Raw genomic sequence first — 21743 nt, forward strand, 5'->3', positions numbered from 1 at the left:
CGGGGGGACTGGGGAGCCGGGCGGGAGGTCCGAGGGACCGGGCCGGGGCCTTTGCTGGGCGGGAGCTGGGAGTCTGGGAGCTGGTCTGTGGAGTCCCTGGTTTTGGGGGGTTGGGCCGGGGGCCAGGGCCTTGGCCGGGCGGGAGCTGGGGGACCAGGGGTCCAGGAGTCTGGGGCTTGGGGGCTGGTGAGCAGGTCTGGCCGGGAGCTGGTCTGAGGGGACCTGGGAGTCTGGGGCAGTACCGGGGATCGTACGTGGGTTCCAGGGATCGTCCCTGGGGTCTGTGCTGGGAGCCAGGGTGGCATTGGGAAGCCGTATGGGGGTGCTGGGGGACCGATGGTACTGGGGATGCGGGAGTTGTACGTGGTGGGACCTGGGGATGTACCGGGGGACTAGGAGGGTGCGGGGGGCCTGGGGCAGCTGGGGGTACTGCTGAGGCCTGGGGTACTGGGGAGACTGGGGAAGGGGTAGGTCGGGTACTGGTTGCCGGGCAGGGGAAGCCTGGGTCGGGGCCAAGGGAGACTTGGGGGCCCGGGAGGCCTGCGGGCTGGGCCAGGGGCTGTGGGGACCCCGGGGGTTTGGGGGCCACGGAGGCTGAGGGGCTGGGGGCTGGGCCAGGGGCTGCAGGGACCCCGCGGGATTGGGGGCCAGGGAGGCTGAGGGGCTGGGGGCTGGGCCAGGAAGACGGGGTCTTGGGGTCTTGGGGTGGTAATGGGGGAGCTGAGGGGACTGGAAATACCTGGGGCTTGAAAGCAACTGTTTGGGTAAGCCAGGAATACACAGATGGGGGCTATTTTGGCTCAGGCTCCTGGGGGCATTCTGGGGAGGTTCACCTTCCCCTGTCTCTGCTTAGGCTGGAGTCCCTCTCCTGCGCCCCTAACCCACTCAGGTTGCTCTGACCCTCCCACCTTGGGCTTAGGCTGGTGGATCAGCAGGGCCTGCTGGGCAGGGCCTCCTGGGGCCCAGGGTTGAAGTGGTGGGTGGAAGACGCAGCCACCTGTGTTGTTTGGTTTCTGTGGGTCAAGCTCTTCCGCCACCCAAGCGTGGCTCTCTGGAAGCACCAACTTGTCAGACCAGTAGGGAAGACTTGGGTTAAAGAAGCAGGGAAGAAGAGGGCTCAGTCATACCTTCCAAGCCGCAAGTTTTGGAAAAGTCTGTGCTTTTTGGCTTTAAGTTGGGCGAAAAGAGGGTATGTCTGCGCACAGTCGGGATTATTAAAGCACACGGTTGTCAATTTGTTTTTCATCCTGAGACTTCCTTTCTGTTTCGTCAATGCAAGTATGAGACTTCTTCAAAAGAGTCTGTGGAAAGGTAGAATTAAAAGATAATGCATTCTTTCTGTTAACTTTTTGAAGTGCCCTGTACAAGGCCTCCTCCTCCACAAAACCTTCCCAGATGCTGGGTCTGCGCTCTTTCTGGCCCCTTCTCTTCCCCAGCGTGTGCTCTGCAGCCTTCTGTGGAGCCAGGTATTTCTCGCATGCCCCTTCTCTGCTACTGCCTGCTACACCCAAGGTCAGGGAACTGGTCACACCAGCTTCTATTCCGCAGACCTGGGGGAGGTGTCTGGGCCAGGAAGACGGGGTCTTGGGGTCTTGGGGTGGTAATGGGGGAGCTGAGGGGACTGGAAATACCTGGGGCTTGAAAGCAACTGTTTGGGTAAGCCAGGAATACACAGATGGGGGCTATTTTGGCTCAGGCTCCTGGGGGCATTCTGGGGAGGTTCACCTTCCCCTGTCTCTGCTTAGGCTGGAGTCCCTCTCCTGCGCCCCTAACCCACTCAGGTTGCTCTGACCCTCCCACCTTGGGCTTAGGCTGGTGGATCAGCAGGGCCTGCTGGGCAGGGCCTCCTGGGGCCCAGGGTTGAAGTGGTGGGTGGAAGACGCAGCCACCTGTGTTGTTTGGTTTCTGTGGGTCAAGCTCTTCCGCCACCCAAGCGTGGCTCTCTGGAAGCACCAACTTGTCAGACCAGTAGGGAAGACTTGGGTTAAAGAAGCAGGGAAGAAGAGGGCTCAGTCATACCTTCCAAGCCGCAAGTTTTGGAAAAGTCTGTGCTTTTTGGCTTTAAGTTGGGCGAAAAGAGGGTATGTCTGCGCACAGTCGGGATTATTAAAGCACACGGTTGTCAATTTGTTTTTCATCCTGAGACTTCCTTTCTGTTTCGTCAATGCAAGTATGAGACTTCTTCAAAAGAGTCTGTGGAAAGGTAGAATTAAAAGATAATGCATTCTTTCTGTTAACTTTTTGAAGTGCCCTGTACAAGGCCTCCTCCTCCACAAAACCTTCCCAGATGCTGGGTCTGCGCTCTTTCTGGCCCCTTCTCTTCCCCAGCGTGTGCTCTGCAGCCTTCTGTGGAGCCAGGTATTTCTCGCATGCCCCTTCTCTGCTACTGCCTGCTACACCCAAGGTCAGGGAACTGGTCACACCAGCTTCTATTCCGCAGACCTGGGGGAGGTGTTGGGTCAACAGTGACAGAGATTTTTGACACAAAACTTTTTAAAAGCTTTTTATCAACCCTGTTTTTTTCCCCTTAAGTGTGGTCTTAATGATTTGTGTTAAAAAAAAATTCAGTTGATGATGGCTTCTGATGAGGTAGAGACTGCTTTGTTTCACATAGCAGAGACTATGTGAGTTTCTCTTCTCTTGGTCACAAGTGCCAGCCGAGGTGGCCCCACGTCTTCCTGGGGCCTCTCCCTGACTGCCTGTTCTGTGTTTCAGGCCCAAAGTCCTGGCTATGGCTGCAGCTACCATAGTGCACGACACATCTGAGGCCGTCGAGCTGTGCCCCATGTACGGCCTGTACCTCAAGCCCATCACGAAGATGACCATCAGCGTGGCCCTCCCGCAGCTGAAGCAGCCGGGGAAGTCCATCTCCAACTGGGAGGTGATGGAGAGGCTGAAGAGTATGGTACACAGCCACCAGTTCTCCACCCTGCGCATCTCCAAGAGCACCATGGACTTCATCCGCTTTGAGGGCGAGGTTGAGAACAAGAGCTTGGTCAAGTCGTTCCTGGCCTGCCTCGACGGCAAGACCATCAAGCTCAGCGGCTTCTCCGACATCCTGAAGGTGCGTGCGGCCGAGTTCAAGATAGACTTCCCCACCCGCCACGACTGGGACTCCTTCTTCCGCGACGCCAAGGACATGAACGAAACTCTGCCGGGGGAGAGGCCGGACACCATCCACCTGGAGGGGCTGCCCTGCAAGTGGTTCGCCCTGAAGGAGTCGGGCTCAGAGAAGCCCAGTGAGGAGGTCCTTGTGAAGGTGTTTGAGAAGTTTGGGGAGATACGGAACGTGGACATCCCCATGCTTGACCCCTACCGGGAAGAGATGACGGGTCGGAACTTCCACACGTTCAGTTTCGGGGGACACTTGAACTTTGAGGCGTATGTGCAGTATCGCGAGTATGTGGGCTTTATCCAGGCCATGAGTGCCTTGCGCGGCATGAAGCTCATGTTCAAGGGCGAGGACGGCAAGGCAGTGGCCTGCAACATCAAGGTAAGAGCCTGTGCCCAGACCCATGCACACTGGTGTCCTGGAGAGTCGGGATGTTCTGTACCTGTCCCCCTTAGATGGTGGGAACACTCCCCGTAAATAAAACTACAACAGTATTGTGTTCAGTAGAATTTCAGGTGCACAGGTATGAGAACAGGTCTTTTGTGCATTTTGTATCTTTCGAAAATGCGGGAGAGCCAAATGTCTTAAGGAAGGGGAGAAGTTGACTGTCAGGGATACTTTGAAGGGGATTTTAACCACGTCAGAGCCAAGAGAGCTTGGTACCTCCCAAAAGGTTCCTTTAAAGTAGGGCCTAAAGTTTCTTTTATCATTATTGACTCTGATGTATGTTGGCTTTGCAGTGATAGATAAACCAGCCTTGTAAAGGAGACTGGGTTTTCGTGGTAGTAAGATGCTCGCACACCATGTGAATGTAGGCACAGGGCCCTGTAGTGGCCATTCGGTGGCACTTGCATAAGGAACGGGGCCCCTGCTAGCGGAATGGGAAAAATTGCCCTGTAATGATAGTAACTAACTTCTTTTTAACTTGTGGTGAAGGCAGGTTACATCATAGGGTTAGCTTGCATTCCCTTTTTGAGCCATAACTTCTTGGGGTGAGCTAGGTCCTGAGTCCCTAATCATGTGACCTCAGACAGGTTGGTCGACCTCTGGACCCTGCTGTTTGGGTTTGTACCACACACGAATGGTTAAGTGGTAGCTCAGGTTGTCCAAGGTGACTCGGTGTCCATGCAGACTGCGGGAGCACGCCTTGCACAGGCTGCTGCTGTGTGTTCAAAGAGAGCTTTCAGAGAACGCTGCTTTACACCATTTCTTGCTTCTAAAGGTTTCTTTTGATTCTACCAAACACCTGAGTGATGCCTCAATTAAGAAGCGGCAGCTCGAGAGGCAGAAGCTTCAGGAACTGGAGCAGCAGAGAGAAGAACAGAAGCGCAGAGAGAAGGAAGCGGAGGAGAGACAGCGCGCGGAGGAAAGGTACGTCCTGCAGGAGCGGCGCCTCGTGTGTGCACCTGTGCGCCTGTGCATGGTGCTTGCTGGGACACGGTCTCTGCTGGGTCACGCCTTTCCTTCAGCGCCTCCTCCCTGGGCACAGTTTGCAAATCCTGCTGAAACAAGCAGGATGTCTTGTCCGCTGGCAGTTTTGCATTTAGGTTGAAGCTCCATTTACAAAATGAAGGAGAGAGTTGATGAAGTTGGCCAGATTAAAAAAAAAAGAGAGAGAGACCCAGTTTCATTTAAGAGGCTTTTAAAGTAATTGCCTTTCACCGCATCTTAGATATCCAAGGGCAAACTCAGGTTATGATGTTTCCTTCTTTTTTATCTTTTGTTTTTAGCATTGTGAAAGTCATCAAACCATCTATATTACAGGGGTTTTGTAAGGAGAAATTCATGTCACCGCAGCGGTGTGTTTCTTGATAGCATTTTTGTGTGCATGTATTACCCGTTTTCTACTCTGCTTTATTGTGCTGATGTTAATAAGTCTCAGACATGTTTGGTTTGGCTGGGTTCACCCCTTAACGGCCTTTGGTTTACGATTTAACTGGTTTAGCTGTGGGGTACTTGTTTTGTTTCCATTTTCACGGTCGTATGCAGTGCTGATGCGGGTGTGTTCACGCATCCAGCTGTTTTGGTCTTTGCACTGGAGCGCGAGAAGTGCATTCATAGGCACTGGGTCCACACCATGTGTGTTACTCCTGATGCAGCGCCATGTTGTGTTCCCAAGCGTGAGTAGGGCTGTCGGCCCATGGATGTGAACGCTGGAGGGTCGTGAGACACGGCAGGCACAGTGCGTGTGTGTGGCCGTGGATTGGGGAGAGAGACGTCCCCATCCACTGTCGGGAGCCCCGGGGGTCACGGTGGGCAATGCAGAGAGGAAGACAACTCACCTCAGGGTGTGGGACGATGGCAGGCTCTTGGCAGGGTCAGGGGGCAGGAGGAGTGTGGATTTTATATTGAATCCGTGTCCCGGGTGTCAGCATGCTCCCAGGAGAGCCAGGAAGAGCAGTGGCGGGAGGCTCACTTGCAGACGTCTTCCAGCGCGCTCACACGACCTGGGCCCTGTCTCAGCGGGCCTTGTCCTCACTCTAGGAGGAGTAGACTGTGACACAGTCCCCAGCCCTCAGTCTTAGGGAGTGGCTCCACAGTGTTTCAGAAAGCAGCTCTGAGGTGGAGCCTCAACCTTTACGTCAGGGAACTGGTTGTGTCCATCTGTCTGGTCAGAAGTCAGAATGGGGGAGAAGGGGAAATAGGCAGTGTGGCCCTTTGGAGCTGGCGGGGGAGGGCGCCACGTCCTCGTGGGTGCCCTGATGCACTTTCTTGGGGTGCGAGCCTGAGGCCGGGCCCACAGGAAGCCTGCAGCATTTCTCTTCCTGGGTGGTTCAGTTTTAATAAGAAATAGAGCACGGGGAGCCCTACTCCTAACGATGACCCGGCCTGCCTGCAGTGTGTCCAGCTGTGGTGGCTGCAGGGCTCCACTTGGCTGTCGTGACCACCCCTCTTGGAGCTCATGGGACATCTACACCTCACGATACAGTGACACTTTCTCTTGTGTGCTCCCCCATGTGGAGACCTTCGTGCTGTCGCTTGTAACTGGTCTTCAGTATGAGTCCCGAGCCTGGGCTGAGTGCTTTGCCCTCTCTCCTCTTGCTGGGCAGGGAGGGTTTTGATCCTTGGCTCTCACCCCCTTTGTCTTGGCTTCTCTGTCCTTGTCCTCGTGCTCTGTTCTATTCCTGCCGTTTCTGCAGGTCTGGCTTCACCTGGGCACGATTTTGCTCTTTTCCAGCCCATGCAATGTGCCTGTCAGGGCTGCAGGAGTGCTGTCTTCTATGTCCTGTGCAAACAAGAGTGGCTTTGACTTTTTTACTGTGTCAGTCTGTTTGAATAAAGTTTAAAGCTAGAGGGTGATGAGGGTGCGCTGTGTAAACTCATCCAGAGTTTCTTCTTAACTTTCCCTGGGTGGGGGGATGTCACTCCTTGTGGCATTTGGTCCTCATTTCCAGAACATCTCCACCTCCCCTGCCAGTACCGAGGATTGCAAGGACACTAGCTGTTTGGGCATGGTGTGGATTTGTTCTAAAGTAAAGTCACCATCTACCAGTAATAGGTAGTGACCTCATGAGATGGCAGGTATTGTCAGGAGTCCTCTGATCCCGGGACACCCTGCAGCAGGTGGCTTTCCTTGCATTCTGGGCTGTCATGGGGGCCGCATTGGACCACTCACTGGTGCTCAGTGCCAATGAGAGTTGAAAGCTGGGCCTTTGAGGAGCTGGCTTCGGGGGCTGCTGGGCACTGTTGTAGACGCCCAGCCGTGGTGGTCCTGGCCACTGGCATGGAGGTCCTGTCTGTCCAGCTGTGTGCGGGTGTTTACCACTCTCTTTATTGCAGTTACAGACAGTTTTCATGCAGTAAAGTGTGCTGGTTTTCAGTTTACAGTATGATGAAATTTATTAACTGGATAAAGCCACATGCCCAACAGCATGATCGATGCATGGAATGATTCCCTCACTCACAACATCCCTTGAGCTCCGACCAGATGGCCTCTTCCCTCTCCCCAGGTCCAGGAGACTCAGATCATCCTTTATAACACCCCCTGCCCCTTCCCTGCTGCAGCCTCTTGCAAAAGCCCCTGTTGAGGGGAGACCCCCCACAGGCAGCACACTGCAGCATTCACTAGTCGTGTTTACACTTTTGTGTTTTTGAACCGAAGCCTGTGTGCTAATGACCTCGGTTCTTGATGCTGAGTTTTGTCTTCCTGACGAACATGCTGGGGTGAAGTTGAGCATCTCCTCGTGGGTTTGTCAGCTAGATGTGTTCTCATGCTGAGAGGGGCTTTGTTTGTCCTGCTGCGCTGGTTGCCTTTTTTTGTGGTAGCAAAGTACACTGTGCCTTAAGTTGGTCACGTCTTGTGTCTTTTCCTCACGGATGGTCACGTCCTGTGTCTTTGCCTTACGGATGGTCACGTCCCGTGTCGTCACCTTAAGGATGGCCACATACTGTGTTGTTGTCTTAAGCATGGTCGTGTTCCATGTTGTTGCCTTAAGGATGGTTGAGTCCTGTGTTGTCATCTCAAGAGTGGTCACGTTCTGTGTTGTTGAAGATACTTTTTCCAAGCCTGTCTGTGTTTCTACCTGCTGGAACTGCGTCTCAGTCAAAACTCAAGTTTTGATGTACTCAAATCCATTGGTTCCTTTCTTCAGGTTTCTGATTTGGGATCACATGGGAAGATTATGAGACTTCACCCTGTTGGTTCCTTCTGCTTCTCAGTTTACTTTGATCCAACTAAAATGTATTTGGGGACAAAGAGTTAAAATGATACCTGTCTGTATCCATCCTGATATCCATCCTTGCTCCCTGGCTTAAAATATTGCCTTGATTGTGTATGGTGTGTTTACTTGTAGCACGTTGTGCCTAACAGCCCTTCGTGTGTTTTGCCCAGGAAACAGAAAGAACTGGAAGAACTGGAGAGAGAACGGAAAAGAGAGGAGAAGCTTCGCAAAAGAGAGCAAAAACAGAGGGACCGTGAGTTCCGTCGGAATCAGAAAAAGCTCGAGAAGCTACAAGCAGAAGAGCAGAAGAAGTTACAGGAGAAGATAAAACTGGAGGAAAGGAAACTGCTGCTGGCCCAGAGGAACCTGCAGTCCATCCGGCTGATTGCAGAACTGCTGAGCAGAGCCAAGGTACCCGCGGCTGGGGGCTGGGGGGCTTGTCTCGTCCATCCTGTGGCGCAGGAGCCGCTCCTGCTCTCTGGCCCTGTCTGCACGTTCCTCTGAGTGATGTGGTTGGTGTCGTGGCCCTTCTTTTCTGGGCCGGTTGCAACCATAACCAAAAGAAGTAGGTCTCCACGCCGAGGATGCGCCTCACACTCTGTTGTACTTGGGAGCACTCCTCTGCAGTTCCAGACCACACTTCACTTTTACAAACCTGATAGAGCTTTGCTAAGCATCTCGTGCGCTTGGGCTTCCCAAGTGCTGGCTTGACAGCCTCTGGGTGGCCAGGTGGAGGCTCACGGTGTCCCCCACCTCCAGGGAGAGGGAGCACCAAGCATGTACAGGTTCCCTTGGCTCCATGGATATCATGTGGCTGAGGACACGCAGCCCGTGTCCCAGCTTGGTCAGTGGCCTGGCTCTGACCTCACTGAGCTTCTGAGACGGGGTGAAGCCGAGCCGTCCTTGTACAAAGCGGACCCGTGGTGGGCCTGGCGCCCTCCACAGCTGCAAGTCTGGCGGGGCTCACCAGCATGGTCCCAGTGGCCTTCTCCGGGTGGGAGCCTCCTTGGTTCTCCTGGAGTTGTGACCGGTAACTCCCTGAAGCCGTGGCCAGGGCAGAGTGAACCTCCCTCCCCAGCACACTCCTCTTCCTCAGGAGGGCCGTGTCCTCCTGCGGAGTCAGATGTGGGGCTACCCTAACCTGTTGTCTGATTACAGTTGTGATAAGTCCCGGGAAGGAGCGTGGCAAGAGCGCTGAGACATGCGGCAGCTCAGCTCTTATCTCATGGTGAATATTGAAGACACTAACCCAGGCCAGGCCGGGCACGTCCCGGCAGCTGCCTGTGTCTGCGGTGTAATCTCAGCTCCCTGTTGCTGGCGACCGCTTGCGACCTAACAGCAAGCCCTGTCTGCCAACTTGGCAGGTATGCAGGGTGCGGTCACAGCCCTGCCTGAGATGCCTGCCCCGGGGCTGTGCCAGGTGGCTTTGCCAGGGATCCTCTTTGCTCAGACGCATGACAGCCCTGGGCCTGGCCATGGGAGCCGAGCGCTGGACAGGGTGGACCTCACCTGCGCAGGACCAGGCTGCAGGTGACGTCCTCTACCCAGGGGGCTGCAGTCCAGCCCAGCTGTCTCTGCAGCACCCCTCAGACCACGGGGCCTTAAGACTCCCTCCCAGCACCTGCTTGGACCGTCCAGCTGGGCTCAGGGTCTCTCTCAAGTGGCGTTCTCCTCTTTCCCACAGGCGGCGAAGCTGCAGGAGCAGGAGCAGCAGGAGGAGCAGCTGCGGCTGCAGCAGCTGGAGGACCGGCGGCGGCTGCAGGAGGCAGAGCTGCGGCGTGTGGAGGAGGAGAAGGAGCGTGCGCTGGGCCTGCAGAGGAAGGAGCGGGAGCTGCGCCAGCGCCTGCTGAGCATCCTGCTGAGCAAGAAGCCGGATGACGGCCGCGTGCACGACGAGCTTGGCGCCTCCCACGCCGCCCTCCTGCAGCCCGTGCTGGACATCCTGCAGACCGTGTCGGCCGGCTGTGTCACTGCCACCATGCTGCAGCCCCTCGCGGGCCAGCCCAGCCCCAGCGCCCTCAAGGAGACCTCATCCCACCTGGAGGCCGACCATGCTCCCAAAAATGTGAATGGGAGCATGGCCGAGGAGAGCCAGGGCTCCTGCCACGCTGCCCCCGACAGTGGTTCACCTGAGAAGAGGTGCCCTGGCGTGCTTGCTTGCATTCCCGACAACAACCAGCACCCCAAGGGCTTGCCTGCCTGCGACCAGAGCATACTGAGGAAGGATGCCCGGTCAGAACAGGACAAGTGCAACCGAGAGCCCAGCAAGGGCCGCGGCCGGGCCAGTGGGGATTCGCTGGGCGAGGACCGGCACCAGCGGGAGAGGAGCCGGGCACGGCGGGCCAGCAGCAGGGAGGAGGGTCGGCCACGGAAGGAGCGGCGGCCCCACAAGAAGCACTCGCACAAGGATGACAGCCCCCACCGGCGCAGCACTAGTGCCGACCACCCCCGGGTGCGCAGGTCCCACAGCAGAGACAGGTCCAGCAGGCGGGACAGGAGCCGCGAGCGGAGGGGCAGTGCTGGCCGGAAGCGCAGCCGCCACCGCCGCAGGAGCGACAGGACCCGCTCCCGGTCCGCCAGCAGGCACCGCAGTACCTGGAACAGGTAATGTTGGCTGTGGCCTCCCAGCAGCATGTCCGGGAACAATCAGGACCAGTGCGAACTTCCCAGCCCCACGTCACCCGCTCTCCATCCCCCTGCAAAGCCGCGTGTCTTGAGCAGCCGAGAATGTCAGAGGAACCCACCCTGCCGAGGAGGGTTGCATCCCAGGCCCGCTTTCTGTGATGGTCGATGGCATCTTGGCACTTGAGTTCTGAACATGTAGATGTCCCTCACTAGCTTTAGTTCTTTACAGCTGTTGATTCGATAGCTTTAAAATGGCCAGTTCTCTCTAAATCAGCAAAAACGCACAGACCGACAGTTGTATGAACGGCAGACCCGCCGTGGAAGGTGTGCAGGGTCGAATTCCATTGTCTTCTGGGCCACCCCACGTGCACCGCACAGGAACTGCACCTGACGCAGTGAACTGTCCGAAGTGTGGACAGCCGCAGGGACACTCGGGACTCTAACGTGGAAAAGCCTTGCCCTGGAGACAACTCCTCTTCTCTGTAATTTAAACGCGCGCGGGAAGCACAGTTTGGACGGGATGCTGAAGGAACACAATGCTGGGGCACATTGGGTCACTTCTGAAGAACGCTCAAGTCCTTTTTAGATCAGAAGCTCGAATGTGCTGTTTCAGGTGTGGGTGTGTGGGGGCGTGGTACACTGTGGTCTGATGCTCCTTAACTTCAAAACATTCACTTTTTACAACTTCAAGTCGTTGCGCATAAAAAAGGGTTGGTTAAAAAGCTTTGGTTTCTGGTGAAAGGTTAGTGTGCGTGGTTTTTTTAAGAAGCCGTTTTGCTAAATTATTTTTACTTGGAATGTTTCAAACAGATTTAAGGCTGTGAACTTGTTAAATTTTGTAACTGTTTGCTTCTCAAAGTGAAGCTCAGAAGTACTTAAAAATAGCTGTAACGTTCACGTTGGGAAAGATGGTGTTTATTCCAGTTTGCATTTTTATGGTGAAATAAAATCCTTTTCCAATGAAGTAAAAATTTTCATGCTTATGTTTTGGTCATTTTTGTGTTCGTTGGACCTCTGTTCAGTTGGTTGACAGTATTTCAAACCGATATAAATCCTTTGCCTTACCAAGAACTGCTGATTCGCTCTGATAGATTTCATAGTCCTGTCACTGGTGTGCTGTGGGGAGAATTCTGCATCTGAAGAGGTATTTGGTTTGTTTACTGAGAACATAGAGTTAGTGAGTTTGTAAAAATTATCTTTTTTAAAGCTTTAAAGCTGTTTTTAAGGTGAGTTAAAGAAAAAGTCACTCCTTTCCCCACCTAAATTAGTGTCAGGTAGGAGAAAGTGCTGCCCACTGAGAGTGCAGGCAGGAAGAATCCCTTCATGGATCTGTTTAATTAAAACCCAGATCTTCTCAGGGTATGGAGGGGTAGTCATATGCCTCTTCTACCCCAGGCTCCTGTCACTGTCAAAATCTGAGCCAGGCATGAGATGTGTTTTCCTTTGTCTCCAATGTATTTTAGTCTTGTACGATAATAACTGAAGTCGTGGGTGTAGGGTGTGCTCAGGTGCCAAGCGTTGGGATATGCATGTCTCTCAGAAGTCCCGTCCATCCGTGTCAGGCTCCCTCTAGCCCAGCACTGAGTGCCTATTCAGTGGCCCCAAGGATGTCCCAGGACCGGGCACTGCTCTGGGCACTGTGGATATGGTGCTGGGTAAAATAGTGCTCCTGCAACCCTGAGCGTCTCAGGGGACAGATACAGGAAGAGGAAAGAAGGCTGGGTGGTAATAAGCTCAGGGAGGCCTCCCGAGCTGAGCATGCCAGGCAGAGGTCTGTGCAATTGGGATGGGTGTGGTGTGTCTAAGGGTCAGGAGGAAGTGAATGTGGCCGGGAGGTCTCAGCCGAGAGAGGTGTATCCAGAAGAGAAGCAGGAGAGGTAGGTGTGGACCAGGTGACACAAATCAGGCTTCACTTCCAACCTGCCAAGAAGTGGAAGGTCCTTAAGCTTGGAAAAGAGACAGCAAAGAGAGGAGGTGGGGGCTCAGGCTAGGGGGTAGGAGAAGAGAAAATGTGGCAAAATGGGGGTGGGTGGCCTTGTGGGTGCATGGGGTGGGGAAGTCCAGGAAGGCTTCAGAGCATCACCCCCAGGCCTATAGAATTGGGAATCACAGTGCAGGAGACTCAGCTATCAATTTAAACGTGCCCTCTGTTGATCTTCATACGCATGCAGCTTCCAGAACCACCCAGAAACATAACGGAAGGGTGGGTCATTCTACCTGCATTTATCTGTCAGTTGCTGAGAGGGCTGTCGAAGTCTCCGACGATAACATGGCTCTGTCTGCTTCTAGTCGTGGTTCCATCTTTGCCTTTCGTGTTTCAACTCTCTGTTATTAGGTGCGTACACGTTGAGGGTCGTTAGGTCTTCTTGGACCACTGACTTTTATCTCGTTTGTGATGCTCCGTCACCGTGGGTGATTTCCCTTCGGACGTCTGTTCAGCAGTGAACGGGGAGGAGAGGCATCTGATAGGAGGAGGTGTCCATTCTGTCTGAGTTCCAGTCTCGTCTTTGCAGTTACTTTTGAAGGCACGGGAGCAGCACGGTGAGGAATGTGGATTTGGGAGCCAGAGTGACTGGTTTTCAACCATTTCCCCAAACACTCCCTTCCTGCCATGGGAGGAAGAAGACAGTGATCGAAGGGGTGTTGTGTGAAGGACACCAGGCTGCTTATCTGGGGTGGGGCCCCGGTCCTCTGGTCTTGTCCTCTCAGCTTTGAGACTTGGCCACCTTTACGACTTAGGGCAGGATTTTCCATGCTCCCATACTTCCGTTTATTTTTTAGAAATGCTCTTGTTTTCTCTAGGTGCCATTAGTCACGAGTAATGGCGAAGAGGTGAGAGTGGAGATGAACCCAAACAGGCTTGGTACTGATTAGATTTTATCCCTAGTGTCCCCAGACTTCTGGGGTGAGAATGGGAGGTTAGCGCTCTCTCTCTCTTCCCCACCCCTTCTCTCTCTTTCTCTCTCTCTCTCCCTCCCCTCCACCCTCTGCATTTATGGCCATTTGTCCTGAGTCTCTCCCTAGGTGATGGGAAGGTACAATCACACACAATGTATTGCACTTACTCCGTGATGAGCTGTGGAAGAGTCATTGACTTACTCTGAAAACAAAGGTGGGGAAGTACGATTCTACGCCACACGGTTTCACAGTAAGAACTTTAGGTTCTGAGCTGTGTGCAGTTTGATGCCCTCTGTCCTTGGTTGGGATCTTGAGATTCTCTCCACTTGTTTGCCTAAAAACTCACCCTATATTGACTTTGGTTTGTGTCTGGTGACAACTTTGGCCCCTCCCATGTCTACCTGTGAGCTCACCTGTACTGAGGTGGCCTGGTGACAACTTTGGTCCCTCCCCTGTCTACCTGTAGGCTTACCTGTGCTGAGGTGGCCTTGTGACAACTTTGGTCCCTCCCTTGTCTATCTGCGAGCTCACCTGTACTGAGGTGGCCTTGTGACAACTTTGGTCCCTCCTCTGTCTGCCTGTGAGCTCACCTGTACTGAGGTGGCCTGGTGACAACTTTGGTCCTTCCCCTGTCTGCTTGTGAGCTCACCTGTACTGTGATGACTGTCCTGGTGACGACCCTTGGTTCCCTCTCCTGTACTTAGGTGGCCTTGTGTCCTAGTGCCACATTGGGTCCCTCTCCTGTCTTCCTGTGAGTTCACCTGTACTGAGGTGGCTGTTTGTCCTGGTGACCACCTTGGTCCCTCCCCTGTCTTCCTGTGAGTTCACCTTTACTGAGGTGGCCTTGTGGTGACCACATTGGTCTTAGGAGGCACAGGCATGGCAGCTCCATGGGAGCATGGAAAGGAGGTGTTAACTGGGGTTGTCTGTGCTACGCTGCAGCCTGACAAGTCATCATAGAGACATTTCAGACTCAAAACATCCGAAATCAAATCTCCAGCCTTCCTCCCACCTGCAAACCCACCCCTCCCAGGGTCTTCTGCGTTGCAGAAAAATGGTGACCCCACACTGGCCTGAAGGTGTCCCTGGCTCTTCTATCTGTCAAGCCCCTTGTCCAACAGGGGCCTGAAAGAAGCGTCCAGCCCCCGAGCCTCCCGCCACCCCTGTCTGTGCCCCCACCATGCCCGCTTCCTCATGGAGAAGCGCGGCAGCCCCTGGTCTCTCTGCCAAGCTCTGTGTCCCCGACACTTTATCCCCAAAAGGCCGCTGGAGGGATGCCAGTGACGGTGGCCAGACCCCCTACTCGTCTCCTGGAAACACCAAGTGGAAAGGGGGTCCTGACAGTCCCCAAGAGCTTGTGGCTCCTGCCTTCCCCTCTTCCCCACCCCTTCCTCCTTCCCTCCAGATTACTTGTTCCAGGCCAGGCGTGCCCCAGGGCCATGCACCCGCCTTCCCTGTGCCCATCTCTCCTGGGATCACTGATGTCCTCCTGCCTCAGATGTCAAGGGCATCCTGACCACCCTGTTTAAAATAGCACCCCCTCTCCAAGTCCAGCTCTCCCTCCCCTTCCTTGTCTGCACACCACACAGGCCCTCTGATATTCCTCCCCACCTGGACGTCTGGATTTGCTGGTCTGTTGACTGGTCTGTTTCCCTTGGTGACAATGTAGATTCCAAGGGTCAGGGTTCTGTTTTCTCCCTGCGGTGATCTGCAGTGCCCGCGACGGTTGGCTGGGAGCAGCGCCTCAACACACGGTTTCCAATGAAGCGAAAGAGAAAAAAACGAAATCTCCAGGCTAACTTCATCCTCAGTGCAGCTTTATAAATGATGACAAATAAGTAACTTTGAAGTAAGTAACATTGAAACAGTGGTAGAAAACTTGAAAAGTTGATTTACTGTAACCACTGCTAAATTTAGTTTGTACCCATTAGAATGGCAATCATCATAATAATAATAACAGTAACATAGCAGGTGTCGGTGAGGGTGTGGAGGATCGGGAACCTTTGTGCTCTGCTGCTGGGACTGTAAAAGGCATGGCTGCTATGAAGGAGAGTAAGCAATTCCTCAAAAAGTAAAACATTACAGTTACCATATGATCCAGTACTCGACTCCCGTAATTTACATATATACCCCAAAGAACTGAAAATAGGAGTCCCAACAAATGTATATAAACCTACATTTATAGCAACGTAAATTACAATCACAAAAAGGGGAAACAACCCAAATGTCCATCAGTGAATAAGTGGCTGGTGGTCTGTCCGTACAGTGGAATACTATGCAGCCATGAAAAAGCGTGATGCTCTGACTCCTGCTACAACGTAGATGAACCTTGAAAACATGATGCTCTGAAAGATGCCAGACGCACAAGACCACACAGTGTGCGAGTCCATTTATGTGAAATGTCCAGAACAGACAAATCTATAGAGACAGAAGTAGATTAGTGGTTGCCTGTGGCTGGGGAGGGGGCCTGAGGAGGGAATGCCAATGGTTACTGGGTCGCTGGGGTGATGAGAATGTTCTAGAACTAAACAGAAGTGGCGGTTGCACGACCCTGTGAACGTCCTAATTGCCACTGATGTGTACACTGTAGAGTGGTTAAAATGGTAATAGCAAATTAGGTTTGTCATGTTCTGACTTTTTCTTTAATCTCTCCTTTCCTGGGTTCTTGAGGTTACTCGGTCTAATTCCCTGGAAGCCTTGGTCTTCCAGAGGCTTAGAAGTCTCATTGGGCTTGGGAACTACAGCACGTAAAGGACTCTCGAGGCATTTGGCCAGCCCCAGCCCTTCTCTGGGCTCCAGGGTGGGGCTGAGGACATCGGTCCCCTGCCCCTCACACCGCGTACTCTTCACGGCTCAGCTGAGTATAGCTCACCTGCCAGGTGGGCCCTCTCTCCTCTCCCTGTCGGCATTTCATGCCCACATGCCACCAACAGGTTCAGCACCCCAGGACCCTGTCCACTGTGAGGGACAGAGTTACGTACGCATCACCACCGAGATGGAAGAACGTGGCTGTTGATTTCACCGTGCACGGTGAGGCATCTATTGGTTTTCTAGCGCTGCTGTCACAAAGCACCACAAATGGGGGGCTTAAAACAACAGACATTTATTCGGTTCCAGTCCCGGGGGCCAGAAATCTGAAATTGAGGTGTGGGCAGGGCCACGCTCCCTCCAGAGACTCCAGGGGAGTGTTATAGACTGAATTGTGTCCTCTAAATTCCTGTTGGAGTCCTAACCCCCAGGACTTCAGATGTCGCTGTATTTTGACATAGGGTTTTTAAAGAGGCGCTTAAGGTAAAATGAGGTTACTAGGCTGGGCCCTAATCCAACAGGACTGGTGTCCTTATGAGAAGAGGGGATTAGGACACAGACATGCACAGAGGGACAACCATGTGAAGACACAGGGAGAAGATGGCGTCTACAAGCCAAGGAGAGAGGCCTCAGGAGGAACCAGCCTTGATCTCAGACCTCCAGCCTCCAGGACTGTGAGAGACAAATGCCTGTTGTTTAAACCAACCAGGCTGTGGGACTTTGTTAATGACAGCCCCTAAGAGATGAGTACAGGGGGGATCCCCCTCGTTTCTTCCAGCTCCTGGTGGCTCCGGGCATCCCTGGGCTTGTGGCCACATCACTGCCTCTGTCTTCATGTGGCTTCTCCTCTGTGTCTGTGTCTCCTCTTCTGTCTCTTGTAAGGACACTTGTCACTGGGTGTAGAGCCCACCCTAATCTAGGATGGTCTCATCTTAACTAATTACATCTGCCCAAACCCTATTTCCAAATAAGGTCAAACTTGAGGTTTCAGGAATTTGGTGAGGGGGACAGTATTCAACCCAGCGCAACATCCCAATTTCAGCATGTTAAAACGTGAGAAAAAGAAAGTGCATTTTAGAATTGATGTTCTAGAGCCTCTTCTGACTACTAGTGTTTATTCTCTCCCACTACTGCTGTGATTCTCAGTCTTGTCCGCACTTTAGAGTCACCTGGGGCGTGTGTAAAAACTCCTGATACCCCAGTTGCTGATGCAGGTGGTCTGGCTGGGGAGGTCTTCGAGTGCCCCCTTCCCCAGGTGGTTCTCTGCATCCTGTAACCGAGGGTGATGGTTTTGCTCCCAGGCTGTTTGCCTCATTCTCCCCGTGTTCATGGGGGTCTCGAGGAGGGGCTTGGTCAGAAGTGATGCTCAGGCTCTTTTCTGCCCTTCAAAGAGCCAAGAGGTCTCCTGTGAGTTGAGGAGGGTATTTTGCGTGTTTGGGAGACCACACCTGCTTAAAAAGCCTCCCCAGACCCCACACCTCAGGTCTCTATTCTTTCCAAAAAGTTCTTGGCATTTATATGCATTTGGGCTTTGTCTACACGGAAGTGGGCGTGCAGAGGGGCAGCCCCCGGGCAGGGCTGGGCACGGCGGGACCCGGCTCAGGAGGAGTTTGTGCCCCGCCAGCCTCAGCATGCACAGGGCCTTGAGCTCTTGGTCCAGGTTCTGCTCCCAGAAGGCCAGGGCAATGTGACCTCCGAGGGGGCGTGTAGCAAAGGGGAAGGTGAGACGTAGACAGAGATTGGGAGGAAGAGACAGAGGGAGAGACAGAAGGAGAGAGGAACGGGGAGGAGAGAAAAGAGGAGAGGGGGAGACAGACTTCCCTGCTGGAAAGCAGCCGACCACCAGGATTTCATTGCTAATAAAATGTAAGCTGTTGAATGCCCTAAATAGCTTCAGTATGACAACGGGTTAAGATTGTTGGAGGAATAAACAGGAGCTCCATTCACCAGAAGAGGACAAGAAATTAGGAAACCAACACAGGCAGATGCGAATCAAGGACAGGTGGCGATGGAAGAGAAGCAACGAGAAATCTGCAGTAAAGGCAGCTGCTGCTGAAAGTCCGCCTCTGCGAGTGGACGAGCTCTAAGGGGATTCAGGCCAAGAAGGGCAAGGGAGGGACTCGCAGGGTGATGGGGAATGACGAGATGATGAGAGACACAGGGAGACAGACGGTGCAGAGCCGTGGAGGAAAGATGGGAGGGACGCTCAGAGTCGGGGCCCGTCCAGAACGACAGGCTTCCATGGATGCGAGCTGCACACAGGCCGCTCAAGGAGCATGGAACCCGCTCCACGGAGAAGCTGTGGAACCTTCACTCATGCACGCCACAAACGGTTACGTGGCTCCACCCGGGCTGCCTCTGATGTCCCTAGAAGCTAAGGAAGGAAGGCATGGAGGAAAATAAATAACATGGCCACGTATGCAGGGCAGCCTTTCAACAGCCCCTCTCACCGCAGCTCTCACCGCGTAGATTTAGCTGTGGCAAAAAATGCAGTGAAAGATAATTTCCAAGTCTAAATCGACGGAGTGATTCAGGACACATTTGCTTGCAATAGAAATCCAAGACGGCTAGAACTTATTCTTACTGTCTAGCTGTAATTTGGGGTCCATTAGCCAAGCTGTCAGTATCCCCCACCCCTCTTCCCAGCCTTTAGCAACCACAGTTCTACTCTCTACTTCTAAAAGTTCAATTTACCTTTTGTTTTTTTTAGCTCCCACATATGAATGAGATCATGTGGTATTTATCTTTCTGTGCCTGACTTATTTCACTTAATGTCTTCCAGGCTCATCCGTGTTGCCACAAAAGACAGGATTTCATTCTTTTAATGGCTGCGTAGTATTCCACTGTGTGTATATAGTACGTTTTCTCCATCCATCTGTCAATGGACACCTAGACTGATTCCATGTCTTGGCTATTGTGAATTGTGCTGCAGTAAATGTGGGAGTACAGACATCTCTTTGATATGCTAATGTCCTTTTCTTTGGATAAATATCCTGCAGTGGGATTGCTGGATCATCGGGTAGTTCTATTTTCAGTTTTTTGAGGAAACTCCATACTGTTTTCCATAATGGCTGGACTAATTTATGCTTTCACCAACAGCATAGGGGGGGTTCCCCTTTCTCTGCAGGCTCTCCAGCATTAGTTATTCTCTGTCTTTTCGGTAATAGCCATTCTAACTGGGGTGAGACGATATCTCTATGTGGTTTTGACTTGCATTTCTCTGATGATTAATGCTGTTGATTATTTTTCTTATACCTGTTTTCCATCTGTATGTCTTCTTTTGAGAAATGACTATTCAGGGCCTGTGCCCATTTTTTAATTGGGTTATTTTTAATTTAATTTTATTTTTTGCTGTTGAGTTGTTTAAGTTCCTTGTGTATTCTGGATATTAATCCCTTGTCAGATGTAGAGTTTGTAAATATTTTCTCCTATTCTATAGGTTGTCTTCACAGTCTGTTGTTTCCTTTGCTTTTTAGTATGATGTAATCCCATTTGTCTATTTTTGCTTTTGTTCCCTGTGCTTTTGAGGTCTTCTCTATAAAATTTTTGTCCAGACCAATCAATGTCTTAGAGTGTTGCCCTATGTTTTCTTCTAGACGTTTTATAGTTTTAGGGTCTTATATATGTCTTTAATCCATTTTAAGTTGATTTTGGTATATGGTGAGAGGTGCAGGTCTAGTTTCATTCTTCTACATATGGATGTGCACTTTTCCCAGCACCATTTACTGAAGAGGCAGTCTCTTCCCCAGTGTATGTTTTTGGTGCCTTTGTCAAAGATCAGATGGTTGTAAGTATGTAAGTTCTCTCTTCTGTTCCGTTGGTCCATCTGTCTGTTTTTATGCCAGTGCCATGCTGTTTTGGTTACTATAGCCTTGTAGTATAATTTGAAATCAGGTAATGTTATGCCTCTGGCTTTGTTCTTTTTGCTCAGGATTGCTTTGGCTATTTTGGGGTCTTTTGTTGTTCCATATGAATGTTAGGATTTCTTTTTCCATTTCTGTGAAGAATGTCGTCATTTCATTTGGGATAAGTTTTAGTGGTCTACAGTAGTGGCATTTATAGTTAACAATTCATTGTGTGCTCTCACATGGCTAGAAGAGAGGAGAGCAAATGTTCTCATCACAAAGTGATAAAGTTTGTGATGATGAATATGCTAATTGCCTTGATTTGATCACCACACATTGTATACATATATTGAAGTATCACTCTGTACCCCACAAATATGTACAATCAATATGTTTCAATTAAAAAAAAATAAATTTTTTAAAAAAGGAAGCAAAGACAGGCATTGTTTCAGGTCGCTTTTTAAAGATCCAGAGACATGAACATAAACCTAGCTCTACTCTACTTAGGTTGTATTCTCTAAAAAGATAGGTTCAAGTCCTAATCCCCAGTACCTGTGAATGTGATCTTATTTGGAAGTAGGGTGTTTGTTAACGCCATTAAGATGTAAGTTAAGGTGAGGTCATACTGCAGAAGGGTGGATCCTTCATCTGATATGATTAGTGTTCCTCAGGAGAGACAGAAGAGGAGACACAGACACAGAGGAGAAGCCACGTGAAGATGGAAGCAGAGACTGGAGTGATGTGGCCACTAGCCCAGGGACATCTGGAGCCACCAGGAGCTGGAAGAGGCAGGAAGGATCCTCCACTGGAGCCTCTGGAGGGAGCGTGGTCCTGCCACACCTGGACCTCAGACTTCTGCCTCCAGAACTGGTAGAAGATATATTTCTGTTGTTTCAAACCCCTCAGTTTTTGGTAATTTGTTATGACAGCCAGGAAACAAATACAGCCCCTTCTCTGCCCATTTGGAGGAGACCAGAGACTGTTCAGTCCATCAGATGGTTAATCAATGCTAATGATTAGTGAGCATATTGGTTTTGGATCAGCTCTGCAGCTGATGATGTCAGGACAGGGGCTGAATGCACATGAAAGTCAGAAGGAGTGAGAAAACCAGGGAGTCCTCACAGGCTCCGTGATCCTTTTAATAAGGTCGATGGAATTTTCTAGAGTGATCCGTCTTTGGCAGACTGCAAAGAGCTTCCGGCAGCCGGGCTGAGCTGCTGGTCATCCTCCAGCTTTGCTACCAGGCTCGGCGCTCCCTGAAGCAAGGACAGGGAAGCTCTCAAAGCCACGGCCACTGTGCAGAGAAAATAAATTCTCCAGAGGACAGCACCTACTGGCTCCTGACTGAGTACTGCAGTGGCTTCATGGTGTCTCAGGTAGGTGTCCCGCTGCATCTGGAACCTCGGGGGAACTTCCCTGTGGCACGCTTGGACCTTGTTGCTGGGTTTTTCTGTGTTGCCTGTGGGGCCAATTTGGGACCTCTTCTGGGACACCAGATATAGTTCAGAATGATGGTTTTTAAAAAAATGATACACAATTCATTAAACATATTTGTGGGGTGCAGAGTTGAATGTCTATATCTGTGTAAAACGTGTGGTGACCAAATCAGGATAATTAGCATGTTCATCATCACAAAACGCAATCATTTCTTGTGTCCATTAACCAATTTCTCCACAATCCCCCTCTCCCTGCCCTTTCTACCTTTAGTAACCCCAGTTCTGTTACCTCCTTCTAAAGTTCAACGTATTATTGTGATTGTTGTTTCTTTCTTCCTTTTTCCATCCTTCCTTCCTT

The 21743-nt window shown here is 51.9% G+C and overlaps 2 protein-coding genes across 2 annotated transcripts in view; both read left to right on the top strand.

Annotated features, from left to right (window-relative positions):
* The first annotated feature begins 2718 nt into the window (after positions 1-2718).
* On the top strand, positions 2719-11369 carry AKAP17A (A kinase (PRKA) anchor protein 17A). The gene is made up of 4 exons (XM_008568075.1): positions 2719-3493; positions 4335-4483; positions 7944-8184; positions 9458-11369. The coding sequence occupies exons 1-4, from the start codon at positions 2732-2734 to the stop codon at positions 10379-10381; spliced, it is 2076 nt and encodes a 691-aa protein (XP_008566297.1). The 5' UTR covers positions 2719-2731; the 3' UTR covers positions 10382-11369.
* A 1850-nt stretch (positions 11370-13219) lies between these two features.
* ASMT (acetylserotonin O-methyltransferase) overlaps positions 13220-21743 on the top strand; it is a 28157-nt gene continuing 19633 nt past the window's right edge. Inside the window, 2 exon segments of the mRNA XM_008568184.1 lie at positions 13220-13230; positions 21133-21325. Of these exon segments, the coding sequence (XP_008566406.1) occupies positions 13220-13230; positions 21133-21325 (204 nt within the window).

The sequence above is a fragment of the Galeopterus variegatus genome, unplaced genomic scaffold, assembly GCF_000696425.1.
Source record: "Galeopterus variegatus unplaced genomic scaffold, G_variegatus-3.0.2 Scaffold21, whole genome shotgun sequence".
Lineage (NCBI taxonomy): Eukaryota > Metazoa > Chordata > Mammalia > Dermoptera > Cynocephalidae > Galeopterus > Galeopterus variegatus.